The sequence below is a fragment of the Perognathus longimembris genome, chromosome 2, assembly GCF_023159225.1.
Source record: "Perognathus longimembris pacificus isolate PPM17 chromosome 2, ASM2315922v1, whole genome shotgun sequence".
Taxonomy (NCBI): domain Eukaryota; kingdom Metazoa; phylum Chordata; class Mammalia; order Rodentia; family Heteromyidae; genus Perognathus; species Perognathus longimembris.
The window spans coordinates 60694834-60712600 of NC_063162.1; the positions used below are offsets into that span (position 1 = coordinate 60694834).

Here is a 17767-nt window from a genome sequence, read left to right on the forward strand (position 1 = left end):
ACCCATATCCTAATCTTGCTTGAACACCTGATTGCTGTAACTTTGTGATTTTTTTGCCTTTATAAGCCCTGTGAAATTTCAGCTCGGGGCCTTCCTCCTAACCTCTGCTGCATCAGAGTGTAGGACGAGGTCCGAGCTGCAGCCCGCCTGAATAAAGCCTTGCTTTTGCATTTCGAAATGTCTGGCTCTCAGTGGTCTTCTTGTTGGTCGTCTCACGACTTGGGCATAAGAGCATGAGCCACCAGCACCAGATTGAGGTACTTTACTCTTGATAGAGTTGGGGACTGATTAACTGGCTAGTTTGAATAAAGGTGTTATGAGCTTATGGATGTTTTCTATCAAATGTAGGCAGGACTTAGTAATTTGTCCAAAGAATAGAGTATGAAAGGAGAAAAAAACGTAACTTTGTTAGGAGAAATTAATGATGTCTTACTGACAAGACAGCATTGTTCTCTTGATGAGTCATGATGAGGACATACACATGTGAAGTTCTTCTAAAACTCCCATATAACCAGGAGGGAAAAAAACACCACATCAAACCTGTGGGGCACTGGCTGCTGCTTTAGGAGGCAGTCCTAATAGGCCCGCCTCTTCTCCAGCCCTGGGGCTACGTGGCTGCCAGCCCCGCCTCCTGCCTCGGACTGTGTGCATGCCAAGATGGCTGCGGGGGAGGAACCCAGAGGCGGTCCTGGGGGACATGACAACCGCCCATAGAGGAAGTCCCATGATGTCACTTTGGATGGACAGCCTGATCAGCATATCGCCGTGTCTAGCTAGCCACTCCAAATCCCGTCCCCCCTTCCTGCTCGTCATCACTACTGTATAAACCCCACCCTGAAATTAAAGCCTTTGGATGTTCGCGTGATGACTCCCCGAAATCGCCTGTGTGTCCTGAGTCCTGATTTGATCGTAAGGGGGCTGGGGTTGGTGTTTTTCATGGCTTGCACATTTTCTCCGTTTCTACCCCGCAGGGGCACGCCCTCGCCTTCCCCCACGGTGTGGCGGAAGCGCTGGGCGGAGAGCCCCTACAAAACCCACATTGAGATACTCGGTTAAATTTTACACCTTTACTTTCTACAACTTTCAAGGTCATGAAAATGAGGAAATGTAAGAAACGGGCACAGACCTGAGTAAGCTGTGAAGATATGATGACTGAGTGCAATTCTGCATCCTGGATTGGAATCTGAAACAGATCAGACATTGTTGAAAAAAAAAATCCAGTGAAATCTCAATAAGTCTTATAGCTTAGTTAATAGTAGAACAGTATTAGACTTTTGGCTTGGTGCCACTGGCTCATGACTGTTATCCTAGCTATTCAGGAGACTGAGATCTGAGGATCATGGTTCAAAGCCAGCCTGAACAGGAAAGGCCAAAAGACTCTTATCTTGGGGCTGGGGATATAGCCTAGTGAGCCTAGTGGCAAGAGCGCTTGCCTCATATACAAGAAGCCCTGGGTTCAATTCCCCAGCACCACATATACAGAAAATGGCCAGAAGTGGCGCTGTGACTCAAGTGGCAGAGTGCTAGCCTGAGCAAAAAGAAGCCAGGGACAGTGCTCAGGCCCTGAGTCCAAGGCCCAGGACTGGCAAAAAAAAAAAAAAAAAAAAAAAAAAGACGCTTATCTCCAATAGACTACCAAAAAATCCAGATATGGAGCTGTGGCTCAAGTGATAGAATCCTAACTTTGAGCAAAAGAAGTTCAGGGACAGCACCCAGGCCCTGAATTCAAGCCCCAAGTCTGTCATACACACAAGAAGAATTCTGAATTACTGTGCAGCCATTATACATATATATGGCACATTATTTCATATATATGTATATGTATACATATATGTTAGAAATGGTAACTATCTTCTTTTTTTTGTTGTTTATTTCTGTTTTGTTTTGTTTTTGTTTTTGTTTCTTTGCCAGTCCTGGGCCTTGGACTCAGGGCCTGAGCACTGTCCCTGGCTTCTTTTTGCTCAAGGCTAACACTCTACCACTTGAGCCACAGCGCCACTTCTGGCCATTTTCTGTATATGTGGTGCTGGGGAATCGAACCCAGGGCTTCATGCATACAAGGCAAGCACTCTTGCCACTAGGCCATATTCCCAGCCCTGGTAATTATCTTCTTGACACCTACAATCACTTTGGTTTGAGTTTAGTAAAATTTACTGAACAGAAATCTTCAAATGCAATGAGCCAATAATAATTAGATGGTGTGACCTGACCACAATGCAATCAAAATAAAAACTGATAAAGATATCTATGAGATTTCAAAAATAAAATATTGCTGCATACCCCATTCAAAGAAAAATAGACATATTACAAAATTGTGGAACACAGGTAAATTAGTACTGAAAAGCAAATTTAGAGTATTAACATACAAACTAAAGAAATATTTACCTGAGAATATTGTAAAGAAGAGGAAGAAGAGTTGGGATGTAACTTGGTAGTGGACAAGTGTGGGGTCCAGCACTGTAAAGTGAACAGGTACCTAGAAGGGTATGAGAAAGACACAAAGACAATCTCAGGAATCAAAGTAGGAAAACCAGGGTCTCCATCTCAGAGGACAGACACCTAGTTTATGTCCCAGGCAGTTTTTATTATCCAGCATGACAGTAGAAAAGGCAGGAAACTGTACATAACTAGTGATGTGTAAATATGTTTCTTCTCTAACACAACGTGGACACCATTTTGATAAAAAAGTAACACCAAGCTGAGTACAAACTCTTAAGTTAACATTCTTGAGTGAACTAGCTATTTTCTTATCTTGGTTTGGGAAAAGAGTCAGGAATGGGGCCAGGGCCACAGTCTACCTGTGCACTCTGTCTAAATGACCCTTGCCACTTGGACACCCTAGATGGCGCCTTTGTATGTAGCCAAGTATGCCTTCAGGCTTGCTTAGGGAGATCAGTAGTCCTTATCAGACACGCGACCTAGAAAGTGAGAATAAATACAGAGAAGTACAGAGCACACGTACCAAGACATGATGGAAGGAAATAACACAGTGTTAAAGATAGAGCCAGGACCCAATGACTTATGACTTTAATCCTAGCTATTCAAGAAGCTGAGATGTGAGGATCAAGGCTTGAAGCCAGCCAGAACAGAAAAGTCAAGGAGAGTCTTATCTCCAATTAATGATCTTATCTTATCAATTCTTATCTCCAGCCTCAAGTGGAAGTGGAGCTGTAGTTCAAATGCAAGGCAATCAGCCTTGACTGAAAAAGGTAAGGGAGAGTACCCAGGCAAACATGTAAGTAAGCAAGAAAGGCAGGCAGAGAAAGAAAGACAGAAGGAAGGAAAGAAGGAAGGGAGGGAGGGAGGGAAGGAGGTCCAGAAGGTCAGAAGGAAGGAAGGCAGGCAGGAAAAGAAAAAGGAAGGAGGGAAGAAAAGAAGGAAGGAAGGAAGAGGGAGGGAGAGTAAGGGAAAGAGAAAGAAAAGGAATGAGAGAGAGGAAGTGAGGAGAGATGAAAAAAGATTAATAAAACCAAAATCATTACAAGATTACAAAAACAAACAATGAGGCTGGGAACATGGCCTAGTGGCAACGAGTGTTTGCCTCCTATACATGAAGCCCTAGGTTCGGGTCCCCAGCACCACATATATAGAAAATGGCCAGAAGTGGCGGAGTGCTAGCCTTGAGCAAAAAGAAGCCAGGGACAGTGCTTAGGCCTTGAGTCCAAGCCCCAGGACTAGCAAAAAACAAACAAAAAAACCCAAAAACTAACAACTTGTGATGTGCAGGCAAGACCAGGGAGTGGATTCTTGTTCTCTGAACAGTATAGAAATAAGGCCAGGAATGGCATAAACCTGAGCAGAAGAAAAGTTTATTGCAAAATGAAAGATAAATCTGCCCAGAAAGCTAGGCATAGGCTCACACCTATGATCCTAGCTCCTCAAGAGGCTGAGATCAGAGGATCCTAGTTCAAAGCCAGTTTGGGCAATATAACATTTGTGAGACTCTTATCTCCAACCAAACCCCCAAGAAGCTGGAAGTGGATCTTGGCTCAAGTGGTAGAGTATTAGTCTTGAGCAAAAAAGCTCAAGAACAATGCCCTGACTTCAAGCCCCTAGTCTCTCTGTTGCTGTCTGTCTCTCACACACATAACTCTGAAAAACAGATAGAGACCCAGAGCTGGTTATACAGCTCTCCAAGATCGTTATACATCTTGACTCTTGGGGGGGAGGGGTCTCCTTTTATTCCCTCCTCAAAAACTGGGGACTAGGTGGGCAAGGGTCCATTCTTCTTTCACAGGGAGGCCAAGAGCTGTTTCTGAGAAGTGTGATAAGGTGGAGAGTGGATAAGTTTTCAGGGATGGATGATTGGGACCCTGGGGGAGGGAGTACAAACTTGTCTTAAGGTCAGAAAAATAGCTATCAAGGCCACTTGCACAAATAAAAATTCAAATCTTCAAATTTCTCTCTCTCTTTTTTTTTTTTTTTTTTTGGCCAGGCCTGGAGCTTGAACCAGTACAGCCAAACAGAGCCAGCAGAGCACAGAGCACATCTACAGACAGGATGGAAGGAACAGTTAGAAATAAATGGGTTCCAGTGGGTGGCTCATGCCTGTAATTCTAGCTACTCTCAGGAGTCTGAGATCTGAAAGGGATTGGATTAGGACTTAAGGACCAGCCTCAGGATTATTAGGGCAAGGCTAGGATTAGGAGAGGATTAAGGCGGGGCCAGGATTAGCGCACATCACGAGGGCCAGTGTAAGTATGTGTGATGATGACAGTCTTCACAACCTATCACACAGAAGCGCCTGGAGCCCCGCCCACCAGACATGCACCAATCACAGTCGGGCTGGGCGCAAGGGGTGGGGGACAGAGAAAGGAAAAGCCATAGCGAGGTGCTAAGGGCTGGAGGAAGATCCTAGACATAGATAGGCCTTGCTGCTTGGGGACCGCCTTAGCAACCTGGACTGCGGAGGGCCAGGGCAAGGTGTGGCCTCTCCCTAAGGTGAGGGGAGGTGATGGGGCCCTGGCCACAGCCCCTTGGGTCTGGTGGGAATGCCTCCCATGCTACCTATGTGCAGCGGGAGCAGCCTTTCCTTGTGAAGAGGGTGAGTGCTGGGGGGAGGCCATGAGGCTACAACCCCAACCCGTGCTCCTCACAGTCTCTTCTGCTGCCATTTCCTTTGCTGTCCTCCACTTTTTCAGGACGCTGCTCTGTCCAGGCAGGGTTCACAGCAGGAAGACTTCACCTGGCTCCTGACGCTTGGCCCAAGCCAGACTGCCTCAACTTGTGGAGGTAAACATCATAAACTTAGAGCCTGGCTCTGTGGGGTACACCTGTATTCCCATACTGGAGATCTTGAATTTCAGGCCACCTGGGCTCCATAGTAAGTCCCTGACTTAGAAAAAAATAAGAAAAAGAAAAACAATAGAAGTTGGGCACTGGTGGCTCACACCTATATTCCTAGCTACTCAGGAGGCTGAGATCTGAGGATCATGGTTCTCAGGCAAAGGCAGCTGGGGCAGACACATCCATGACTTTTATATCCAGTTAACCACCAAAAATCTGGAAGTGGAGCTGTGGCTCAAACTGTAGAGTACTAACCTGGAGTATAAAAAAGCTTAGGAACAGTACCCAGGCTCTGAGTTCAAGCCCCAGCTCCAGGGTGTGTGTGTGTGTGTGCGTGTGTGTGTGTGTGTGTGTCCATTCTGGGGCTGAAATTCAGGTGTGTGTGTGTGTGTGTGTGTGTGTCCATTCTGGGGCTGGAATTCAGGGCCTGGGCACTGTCATTGCCCTAACATCCTTTCCAGTTTCTTTCTTTCTTTTTTTTTTTTTTTTTTTGGCCTGTCCCTGAGCTTTATGCTCAAGCCTACTGCTGTACCACTTGAGTCACAGCACCACTTCTGGCTTTTTCTGCGTAGCTAATTGGAGATAAGAGTCTCATGGACTTTTCTGCCCAGGCTGCCTTTAAACCACCATCCTCAGAGCTCAGCATCCTGAGGAGTATCACAGGTATAAGCCACTGGCGCCCAGCTTCCAAGTAAATACTGAGTCAAAATTAGTAATACAATGATACATGACTGGAGGGAAGTAGGGTGAGGAAGTATAGTCATTGTATTCAATGTATGTTATGTAAAATTGAACTACATAACTTGACAGTAGAGATGGGATGGGATGGGGAAAGTTGGAGGAGAATGATGGAAAAAGTGACATAGATCAAGATGTATTATATTCATAACCTGACTTCTGGAATTGAAATGCCTTTGTATAATTATTTAATGAAAGTAAATAAACAGTGGGTGCCAGTGGCTCATGCTTGTAATCCTAGTTACTCAAGAGGCTGAGATCTGAGGTTTGAGGTTCAAAACCAGCCTGGGGAAGAAAGTTGGTAAGACTCATATCCAATTAACCACCAGAAAACCAGAAGTGGCTCTATAGCTGAAACCAGCAGAGTGCTAGCCTTGAGCAGAAGAGCTCAGGGATAGTGCCCAGGCCCAGAGTTCCAGGCCCGTGACCGACAAAAAAGAAAGGAAGAAACCAATTTGCTTTAAAAATAAAAAAAAAAAAGGAGTCATAATACACTCTGCTAATTTACCCATCTCCAACCAAGCTGAACTACATTTAGGTTCATTTTGTATACTTACTGATGTGTAATTTCTTTTTACATAGGTGTCAGTTTTTATAAAGGCACTGTGTAAGAATTAAAATATTAAAAGAAATGGATCAATTGTATTTATTGAGGAAGAACAAGATGCAAAACTACAGAAAAGCTCAAAAGCAACCCAACAAATAGAGGATAAGGATGCAGAAGTGGTCTTTGTTGGGGTAATTTCAAATTCAAAACCAGTCATTTCCAATATTTTAAACAGAATCAACCCAAGGTCAAGGAGAAAAACGTATAATCACCTAATAAAAGATACTGGACCCAGATTGAAGCCTACACGTTATATGAACCCTACAACACAAACAAACTCACAACCTGAATCAAGATCAGCAAGTCCTATGATTACTAAGCCTTTATGTAAATCTAATTCTAAAAATGAGTCACCACAAGTTATGCCCATTAGGTCCTCAGGATGTTCTACTATAGTTACCCCCACAAGGTCATGCCATCAATCAGGAGCAGCAGCATTTTCAGTAAGAAGTGTGAGTACAAGTCCTTGTGTGGCAAAGCGCCAAAGTTTCACTTCTAAAGGAAGTAGCATAAATCCCAAGAGGCCTAAACTTACTGATAGACACATAGGAAAACGTTCTTCAGCTTTGTCTCTTTCCAGTAATATTCATACAGTGAATGCTCAGCAAAATCCACCCTCAAATGGTGTTCATGCCTCATTAAGTCTTGTTCAGAATGGTCCACCAAGAGCTTTTCCAAAAGACAGGATCCATTTTAAGCCAATCAGTTTGCATCTTGGTAGGGAAAATGGATTGGCACAAACAGACTTTTCAAGTCTAGGACATGAGAACAAGACAGAAAAGAAAGGAAAACTGACACTTTTACTTGATGATTTCTACTATGGACATCGTAAGGGATATGGACGTGCAGGACAGAAGACTCTCATACACTTTAAATGTTCCAGATGCCAGAAAGTTCTAAAAAATATGAAGTTTATGAATCATATGAGGCACCATTTAGAACATGAAAAGCAGAGTGACAACTGGGAAAATGATATCACTTGCCAGCACTGCCACCAAAAATTCCCCATGCCCTTCCAGCTGCAGTGTCACATTGACAGAGTGCATTCTCCTCAAAAACATTCTGATGTCTGTAAAATCTGTGAATTGTCATTTGAAACAGATCAAGATCTTTTACAACACATGAAGGACAATCATAAGCCTGGGGAGATGCCTTATATATGTCAGGTTTACAAATATAGATCATCAGTCTTTGATGAGGTGATATCACATTTTAAAATGTGCCATGCAATACAAACTATCTGCTCTGTTTTGTCTTAGAATTTTCAGAACTGCACCAACATACACGGGTCATTATACAGGGCACTGGGAAAGGTGTGCTCATCAATGTTCTAAATGTACGCTGCAGTTTCTGACATTCAAGGAGAAAATACAGCAAAAGACCCAATGTCACCAAATGTTTAAGAAGCCTAAGCAATTAGAAGGATTGCCTCCTGAGACGCAAGTTGTTATTCAAGTGTCCCTGGGTCCCTTCCAGCCAGGATCAATGACAGCATCATCCATTACTGTGAACATATCTGACTTTGAACCATCTCCCACACAAAATTAAAAGGAAAATTTTTTAAAAACCCAATACATCAGTACTTCTGTACTGGGTTATTTTTTGGTAAGCCAAAAACAAAATTTTAAGTCTAAAAATCTCCATAGAAATAAAAAAATATTACTCATTCAGTATCACCAAAATTATTTGAGGGTTCCCCTTATTTTTTTGTATTACTGGGGTTTGAACTTGAGGCCTTGAGGCTACACCCTCCAGCCCTGAAGAAGTTTTTAATTATATTTTAGAATCTTCTAAGTGATTACGAGATACATAAACATGCTAACTCTGAGACATCACAATTCTTTGAAATGGCAGTAAACCTACTTGTGTTTGAAGATTATTACAGTTTTGCAATAATTATTGTTTTGACCAAGTACAGTCAAAGTTTTTTGAATATTCAAAACAAAATTTTAATTTCACATATATACTCAGTTATTAAGATGTTCTGATGAATTCCAGCTTACCATTTTAATTTTTTCCCTGCAGTTTTGACAATGCCATAATTTGAAACCTGGGTTTTGTGGTGGCTAATACTCTATCACCTGAGCCACACCTACAAGCTCTTCTTTTGTTGTTTCTTTTGGAGATGGACCCACTGTATTTTACTGTATGAAATGTGATCATTTTATCTATGCCTCCAGAGTAGCTAAGACTATAACCCAGAACTACAGGAGTGTCTAACCTTTGGATTTCCATCAGTTATTTACAGGGGGCAGTTTCATGTTGACATATTCATATATGCATGCATTGTACCTTGATGAGCTTTACTCCTCCCATCACTCTATTCTTCCTTACTCTCATACCCCATTTCCTAAACAGTCTCAGTAAGCTTCATTGTTCATTTTCACACATGTGCATTTCAAACACAAATTATTTTGACAATATTCACCCTCTTGCAACCATTCTGTTCCCTCCCCACTCTCCTATCAATGCCCACATTCCTGAAGGACCTGTTTTACATTCCCATCCTTCATTTCTTTTAGTGTATGCTAACTGCTCACAGTAGTTTCACTTGGTATTGTGTGTGTGTATGTGTGTGTACACACAATTTTTAATCAGAATGATTTCCTCCCACTTCCCCCACTCCCAATACTTATGCTCCAACAGCTTTTGGTTGGTTTAATTTTCCTATCTCCATCACAGATGCAATGTATTTCATTATTCACCCCTTGCATTCTCTTTACCTCCTTCCATCCCCTCCAGCAATCCAAAATTGCAAAATGTATTAAACATCTCTCTAGATAGATAGATATCTTACACTGAGATAATCATTTACTTTCTTTTAACCCAAGGTTTAGCTTGGATACATTCACAAATATCCTTCTAGAAATCTTCCATACACATTCACACATACACATGGTCCTCTGTGTATTTATCTTTCATGTCTAGAATCCACTTATAAGCAAATCCATGCCAGATTTTTGGTACTTCTGATCCTGACTGGCTTAGCTTAACATGCTATTCTTAAATTTCAAATTTCCTTTCAAATAATGAAAATTTCTTCTTTATGGCACTCCATAGTGTGTGAACATAACATTTTCTTTATTCTTTAATTGTAGAGTTGTCTGACATCTGCGCTTTTCCCATAGCTCAGCTAATGTATATTTTGCTACTGTGTATATTGCTGCAATGAACTTCAGTGTGCTAGTATCAGTGGTATTGCTGGACAGTAGTTCTGTTTTCAGGTTGTTGTTTCGATTAGACTTTCATGAGCTTTCTGTTTTGTGTTGCTATTTAAGCAACGTTATGTTGCTAAATATACTGAATATCCAGATTTATAAAATTTTGTGAATACTTCCATTTGCTGTTTGTTTTCCCAAAGAAAATGTTATTGCCACCAAAATCATATGTAAAAATAGCAATTATGGTAATAAAATTGTTTTGAAAAATGTATTTTCTGTATCATATTTCCATCAATAATTACATTTTAGTTTTTATTTACTGCCCCTATCAGCTGTGTTCATTTTGTCTTAGGCCACTGGCCACAAATTCTAAACTATGATAAGACGGAAGCAGTGCTTGTCTGAATCACATCACTGAGCAAGTTCAGGAACAATGGTGAGTTTTGAGGGCAGTGTGTGCTACATAGTACATAGTGAGATCTCGTTTCAAAAATCCGAAAGGTAACAAAAGATCTTACAACCCCACTTGAGTTAGAGTATTAGTCATTATTTAGAATCCTATTTTTTTTAGGTTAACCATTAATTTATTGACATTCAGACTTCAAACGGTAAAATCCACTCCCTAGTAAAGGGAATTAAGTAATAAAAATGAATCACTATAAATTAAACATCTGTACACCTGGTATATACAGATTAAAACACAATTATACATTCACAAAAGTCCTTGCAATTAAGTGTGATTAAACTTACTAAAAAACCTTCTTACCCCTGCCCTTAGAACTCAATAACCCCAGATTTATATTAGGAACTATAGGTTTGTAATATACTTACACTCTTTGAAAGAGAGAATTTTCACTGTTTACTGATGCTTGAAATTACTTATTTATTACCCCCAAACAAATATTATTGGACATTGTAAAATTTCCTACTTGAAATATGTATCAATTCTTCCATGGTCAGGCTAGTTTTTCTCCTTAAACATTGACCATTTCCTTCCCTTCTTTATCTTGTAGCCTGGGCAATATCCTTGAACTTCTTTTGCTTTAAGATGGAGTTCTACCACTTGAGCCATTGCTGTATTTCTGGTCACTTTTATTCATGATTAATTGGAGATAAGAGTCTCATGGACCTTCCTGCCCTGCCTGTCTTCATACTGTGGTCTTCAGATCTCAGCTTCCTGAGCAGCTGGGAGTCCAAGTGTGAGCCACCAGGGCCTCACCAAGTCTATTCTTTGTGTAGGGTTACTTTTGACCATAAGGCTCAAACTTGCTTGGCAAACATGCCCCCTCCAAATCTGAGCCTCCCTTCTTTTCTTCATTTCCTGGAGTTCAAACCCAGAATCTCATGTTTGCCAATCCATAGTGCCATCCATACTTGAGCTATGTGTACAGATTCTTGTGTTTTAGCCAACTGGATCAGTGGTTTACTGATGTCATCCATCCCCATCCTTTCTGTCTTCTCTCGTTCCTAGTTTCTGTGCTCATTGTAATGCCCAGGCTTAGTTGGATACTTTTCTGAATTCTCTCTTTTCTGTTTTCTCTGTTTTCTTCCAGTGTGGCTTCCTCTGTGTTTCTTTTGGCTTGAGTAGTGTGGAAAGGCCATTCCTTATTCCTTGAACTTTTAGGGTTTCATTGGCATGTGGATTTTCTCATGAGTCCTCAGGTGTGAACTCTGTATAAATGATTTGCTACATGAATGGCATTTGTAGGGTCTTTCCCCAGTGTGGCTTCTCGGGTGAGCTCTGAGGCTGGATTCATATTTGAAGGATTTGTGGCACTGCTCACAGGTGTAGTACTTCTCTTCCGTGTGTGTCCTCCCATGACGTTTTAACTTGGAGTTATTCCGGAACGTCTTACCACAGTGTTTGCATTCATAAGGTTTCTCCCCAGTGTGGATTCTCTGGTGATCTCTGAGGTTCGAGCTGGATTTGAAAGATTTGTGGCACTGTTCACATGTGTAGGGCTTCTCTCCTGTGTGTGTCCTGCCATGTCCTTTAAATTTGGATATAGAACAGAAGGTCTTACCACAGTGTTTGCACTCATAAGGTTTCTCTCCAGTGTGGATTCACTGGTGTCTGATCAGATTCCCACGCCGCGTGAATGATTTGTCACATGCATTGCATCTGTGATATTTTTCTTGTGTGTGGATCAGTTGGTGCCTTTTTAGATGTGAACATCTTCAAAAAGCTTTGCCACATACAAGACATGGGAATGGCCTCTCCCCAGCGTGTGTTCTCTCATGTACCTTCAGCCTGGAGACATGTCTAAATGACTTGTCACAATCTTTGCACTGGTAGGATTTCTCTTCAGCATGAATTCTCTTGTGTGTCTGAAAAACTGAATTCCATGCAAAGGATTTGCCACATGCCTGGCACTTGTAGGGTCTCTCTCCTGTGTGAATTCGGAAATGTTTTCTACAATTGGATAGCTGGCTAAAGCACTGGCCACACTGCTGACACTTGAAAGGTTTCTCCCCAGTGTGAATTCGTTGGTGCTTCTGCACCTCCGAGGAACAGCGAAAAGTTTTCTGGCATTCTTTACATTCATAGGGTTGCTTTTCACAGTGGATTGTCTGGCGCAGAGAGAGGGCAGATAATTTCCTGAAGGTTCTCCCACATGCTAATTTCCTGAAGGTTCTCCCACATGCATTACATGGGGACTGTGTGTCTGCAGACTGCTCATCTATAGTTTTTCCTGATGGTTCCTTCTTTCTCCCTCTGCAGGGCTCTTTTCCTTGCTCCAGACAGGTGATGAGGTCTGGTTTAGAGACATTAAGTCCCACGGAGAGCAGGTTCCTGTAGTTGTCTAGCATGACCTCCCTGTACAGAGCTCGCTGAGCCGGGGTCAGACACCGCCACTGGTCCTGCGGGAACTCCACAGCCACGTCCTCAAATGTCAACCTGGTTGGAAGTTCAAAGCTGTCCTTGTTGTGGTGGATGGAATTAGAGAACTAGGTAAGGAGTAGTTACCTCGGTGTTCTTCTGAGTGGACTTAGGATAGCAGAATAGGTTCCGGGCACAGCTTGAACCCCCCAGAAATGGAGGAATAAATCCACCGGGGAACCTATCCTGGGATTCGGCACCAATGAAAGGATATGTCCCAGACATCCCAGGGAACCATGTGGAGATAATCACAGACAGGAGAAGAAGGTTTATTAGTGGGGCCATAGCTCCCACGGGAGAGGGAGCTACATAGCTTCTGCACCTTATCCAGGTGGGAGCTTCTCTCTGTAGAATCCTATTTCTTGGACTTCCAGGAAGATGGCAGAAGAGTAGCAGAGCCCTAGCTAAGCTCTCTCCGTCATCCCACTTTTACCACTCCAGAGAAACTTTTGCTCCTAGAAAGACAGCCCAAGTAAGTTATAACAGTATAGGGATTGTGGCCAGAAAAGAAAAATCGACTATGTTGGCCTGAAAACACAGATTTGAGCCCCGGGCAGTGTCCTACTGCCACATAGGCACTGGCGTCTGCAGAGCGCCTGGCACTCCATGCACCTAAATCAGTGACCAGGAAGAAATCCTCCAGATGGTGGCAGACAGACACGGATTGCAGGCTGAGCACAGATGGCCAAAATCATAGAGAAAGCGTGAGTACCCCACAAAAGACATTCTCGCTCGCACCCACAGAGCAGCATCTGGGAGGTAGCCCTTCCCCCACCATCAGAACGAAGCACCATCTTTGACTCTGGCATAGACCCAGTCAGACCAGACTGGAACTAAAGCAGGACAGGGGAAAGCAAGGTTGAAGGGGCCATCTTTGAAAAGGGCAAGAGTAACTGAACTCAAGGCCCAGGAGAACATTTCCTGCCACCTAGGCAGGAGGCTCATTCCAGGCCCCAGCTCACAGACCCAGGTAAACTCAGCCAGAGGTGCCCTGCCCCGCCCCACCTCACCAACCCTGTGGCTGCCGACTCGCCAGCAGCTGGAATTTCTAAAATCAAACCAAAAGTGGTGAGCAGCTACTGGCGGCACAGTAAAATCAGACAGGAGAGTAAACAGTTCCCTGAGACAGATAAATGGTCCCATTACAGAGGACACCCAATTCCCATCAGCAAATAGAGCTGAATTCCACAGCCAGCTCCACCCTGGAGAAGGTCACCCTGCCCAGGAGGGAGGAACCCCTGGGACAAGCGGCCCTCAGCCAGGTAAACCAGTCCAGAGGTGCCCCGCCCTGCTGAGTACACAGCCTATTTAGAGCCAGGCCTTAAAGGCAGTGGCCCAGATACAAACAAGTCCCTGCTGGCGGACCAGGGGGAACTAGCACAAAGCCAAGCCAAGGCCACCACCTACAGGCCCATGAAAGGAAGTGCAGGAGGGAATCAAGAATCCATAACTTCTTCATCCCAGATGTGTAAATCACAAAGAAATATTACAAATTCTATGAAAGGTCAAGCTAACTCGCCAGCTCCAAAAAACAGTACGACTGAAGAGAAGATGGAGAATAAAAAACACTGGAGGCTAAGATAGCAAAACTGAACAAAAGCCTCAGGAACAAATTCAAAAAACTATTCCAGGAATTTAGAATGGAATTCTTGAATGACCTTCAGGAAGTCAAGAAAGAAATGAAAGCAAAAGAAGATACAGTCCAGGGGCTGGGGATATGGCCTAGTGGCAAGAGTGCTTGCCTTGTATACATGAGGCCCTGGGTTCAATTCCCCAGCACCACATATACTGAAAACGTCCAGAAGTGGCGCTGTGGCTCAAGTGGCAGAGTGCTAGCCTTGAGCAAAAAGAAGCCAGGGACAGTGCTCAGGCTCTGAGTCCAAGCCCCAGGACTGGCCAAAAAAAAAAAAAAAAGATACAGTCCACTCCTCATTTAAAGAAGACCTTAACATCCTGAGAAATGAAATGCATGAAAAATGGAATCAAAATAAAACTCATTAAAAGAAGAAATGACCACAATAAGAGCTGATCTGGAAACCATAAATAGCTCACTTGCCTCAATGAAAACCACACTCAAAGCCACATCACAAAGAATTGATCATCTTGAATCTCGAGTCTCTCTTCTGGATGATAATTCAGCTAATAAGGACCAGAAGGTTACTGCACTCCAAGAAACTGTCAAACTCCAGAGAAGACTAATCCCGGAGATAGTGGACAAGGAGAAGAGATATAATGTCGGGGATGGCTATACCTTTAAGACCTGGGGTTGCTTAGCTGTTAGCCACTCCTACCTTCTCCCCGGGTCTGGAACCTCCCCCGGAAGAGGGAGCTATGCCAGCCCCGCCCTCTGTCTGTAAGCATGTGTGCCACCATGGCGCCAGCCTGAGCCCAGGGGGCCGGTCCTGGGAGGACTGTGATCTCCGCCTCTGCAGGAAGTTCTGTGACATCACCGTGATGGACAGTTCATCAGCCAATCGTTAATACCCAGTTAGTCCCTCCTCTTCCTGCTGCCATTACTGTTATATAAACCCCTCCCCTGAATAAAACTTCGGGAATGTACTTGGCCTCCTTGGCGAGTATGGGGGGGAGGGCATTCTCGCGGCCACACCCGGTCCGGAGCTTACCCGTGGCCCTTGCTCCCGCATTACTTCCTACTGGCCAGAGGCTATGCGTGAAAGTGAAAGGGGCAAATAGGCCCGGGATCTCCACGGAAGGGGGTTTCGAGTTAGCCTGGCAATATAATCTGCATATAACCAGAATAGATGAAGAAGAGGAGTACACAGCAGACGTGTATAACACGTATTCAATAGAATTATTACAGAGAATTTCCCCACTCTCAAAAAGGAAAACCTCCCCCAAGTAACAGAAGCATATAGAACACCTAGCAGACCAGATCCTAGAGGAAACACCACCAGAAACATCATAATCAAGGCCTCACATTTTAACAACAAGGAACATATTCTGAATGCAGTCAAAGAAAGAACTATACTACAATGGAAAAAAATCAGAATCACGGCAGACCTCTCCACAGAAACATACAATGCATGAAGAGCCTGGAAGAACACCATCCAAGTCAAGTCTTGCAGGCCAACAACTGACAACCCAGACTTAGATACCCAGCAAAATCAGAATTTACTTTCCAACCAAATCTTTCCATAGCAAAGAGAAATTAAAGGAATATGTAAACAAACAAACAAACAAAAAACAGCCTTACAGAGAATTACAAGAGGAGAAAACCACCCAACAGAAAATGTACAGGATCTCCAAGAGAAACAGAAAGAAACTACAAAAGCCAGAGCCCAATAGGAAAAATAGCTCAGTAAAGACAAGGAAGAAAGGAAAGGAAAGAAACAAAACACAGCCTGACAGGAAAATGGAAGGGAAAAAAACCACACCTATCTCTTATAGGAACTATTATTATTATTATTAGGAACTATTTCCAGAAACTTTACTCACTAAAGAATGAAAAATTTAAACTCCTTCATGAAATAGAAACAGAGGGATAAATCCCAAACTCTATGATCTCTTTAAATATAAATGGATTGAACACTCCAATAAAAAGGAAAAGATTGGCAGAGTGGATTCGCAGACAAAATATAGATATCTGTTGTCTTTAAGAGACCCATCTTACAGCAAAGGACAAAAACAGGCTCTGAATGAAAGGATAATGCAAGATCTTCCAAGCAAACGCACCTACCAAAACGGCAGGGGTAGCCATCCTGATTTCACAGTTCGGGGCTCCCTCCTAACCTCCGCTGTGTCAGTGGGTAGGACGAGGCCCGAGCTGGCAGCTTGTTAAATAAAGGCTTGCCTTGCTTTTGCATTTCGGAGTGTCTGAATTTCGGTGGTCTTCTTGGGGGTGGTCTTGCAACTTGGCACAACACCCATTAGTCATGTTAAACATTGGAGAAGCTCTGTGCTTCCTTAAAGCCAAAGTTTTATAACTGAAACAGTGAATATAAGCACAATGAGTCCAGAAAGAGAAAGCCCAGAAAGAGATGCTAGGTATCTACTCACTAGGTATAGTGAAAAGACTAAGTACATAAGAGTTAGACCAGTGGTGGGGACTTCTCACAGGTCTGCTTCCTGAGGATGCAGAACTGACACCAAGCACCTCCACCACACTAAGGCTTTTATTCTTTTCTCTTATACTAGGAGAGGCCATGGCGTATGCATATCTACATTACTGCATGTGTGCAAATTGTACTTTGGACTAAGCCTACTCTTTCTGTCTGCACACTGTAAGGAAAGAGTTGTGATAAGTGTGATCTGGATTCTCCCAGGGAAGAGTAGGAAGCTAGTTCCAGTTGAGCATTCAGCAGAGACTAAGAGCCTATAGGACAGTCTGCAGTTGTGAAAGCCCTACTGACTCAGAACTCGCCTTACATCCTCACACAGGTATCAGATACTAATGTTGAAAATAAACTATACAACTTGTAGGTGGGGATGGGAGAGAAAAACTGGGAGAGAGGAAGGGAAGGGATGACATTGTTTTAAAAGATGTACTCTTGACCTGACTTACACTAATAGTAACACTTTTGTATATCACCCTTTATAATAAAAATATAAGAAAAAAATTTAAGCCAGAAGTTGAGCTGTGCCTTAAGTGGTAGAGCTCCACACTTGAGGGGAAAAAGCTAATGGATAAAGCCTAGGCCCTGAACTCAAACCCCAGTACTGGTACAAAATGAATAAAGAAAATATTGCAATAGCTTCTTTTTACTCAATAAACAATAGTTGGCTTTTCAAATATTCTTAAAATAACTTGACAAGAATTTAATTTTATATATACACTTCTATGCCATGCTTATCAGTATCTTTTTGTATGTAAAGTGTTAAATTATAAATTACAGTTTGTTAATAAATAAGCTTTTTGTGCAAGACTAGCATTCTACCATGTAAGCCAAGCCCCATTTCTGTTCTTTTTGTTGTTGTTGTTTTGTTTTATTTTGGTGATTAATTGAAGATGAGAGATGCATGGACATGCCATGAGCTCAGATTTCAGCCTGCTAAGTAACTAAGATTACAGACATGAACCACTGGTGCCTGGCTCCAGTTGGTGAGTTTTAATAATTATTTTCCATTTGGGGGCTT

General features: G+C 42.9%; 2 protein-coding genes across 2 annotated transcripts in view; one reads left to right on the forward strand and one right to left on the reverse strand.

Annotated features, from left to right (window-relative positions):
• The window catches only part of LOC125346559 (zinc finger protein 280B-like), a 45157-nt gene that overhangs the window by 15892 nt on the left and 11498 nt on the right, over positions 1 to 17767 (reverse strand). Inside the window, exons 2-3 of the mRNA XM_048339232.1 lie at positions 2386 to 2476; positions 1127 to 1183 (exon numbers count right to left, since the gene is read on the reverse strand). The gene's annotated coding sequence lies outside the window, so the exon portion shown is untranslated. The remainder of the gene's footprint in view (positions 1 to 1126; positions 1184 to 2385; positions 2477 to 17767) is intronic.
• Positions 4955 to 8164, forward strand: LOC125344283 (zinc finger protein 280B-like; the record flags this gene model as incomplete). The annotated part of the gene is given in 3 exon segments (XM_048336953.1): positions 4955 to 5044; positions 6679 to 7856; positions 7858 to 8164. Coding segments are annotated over 3 exon segments (1575 nt in total), but the record flags the coding sequence as incomplete, so codon positions are not given.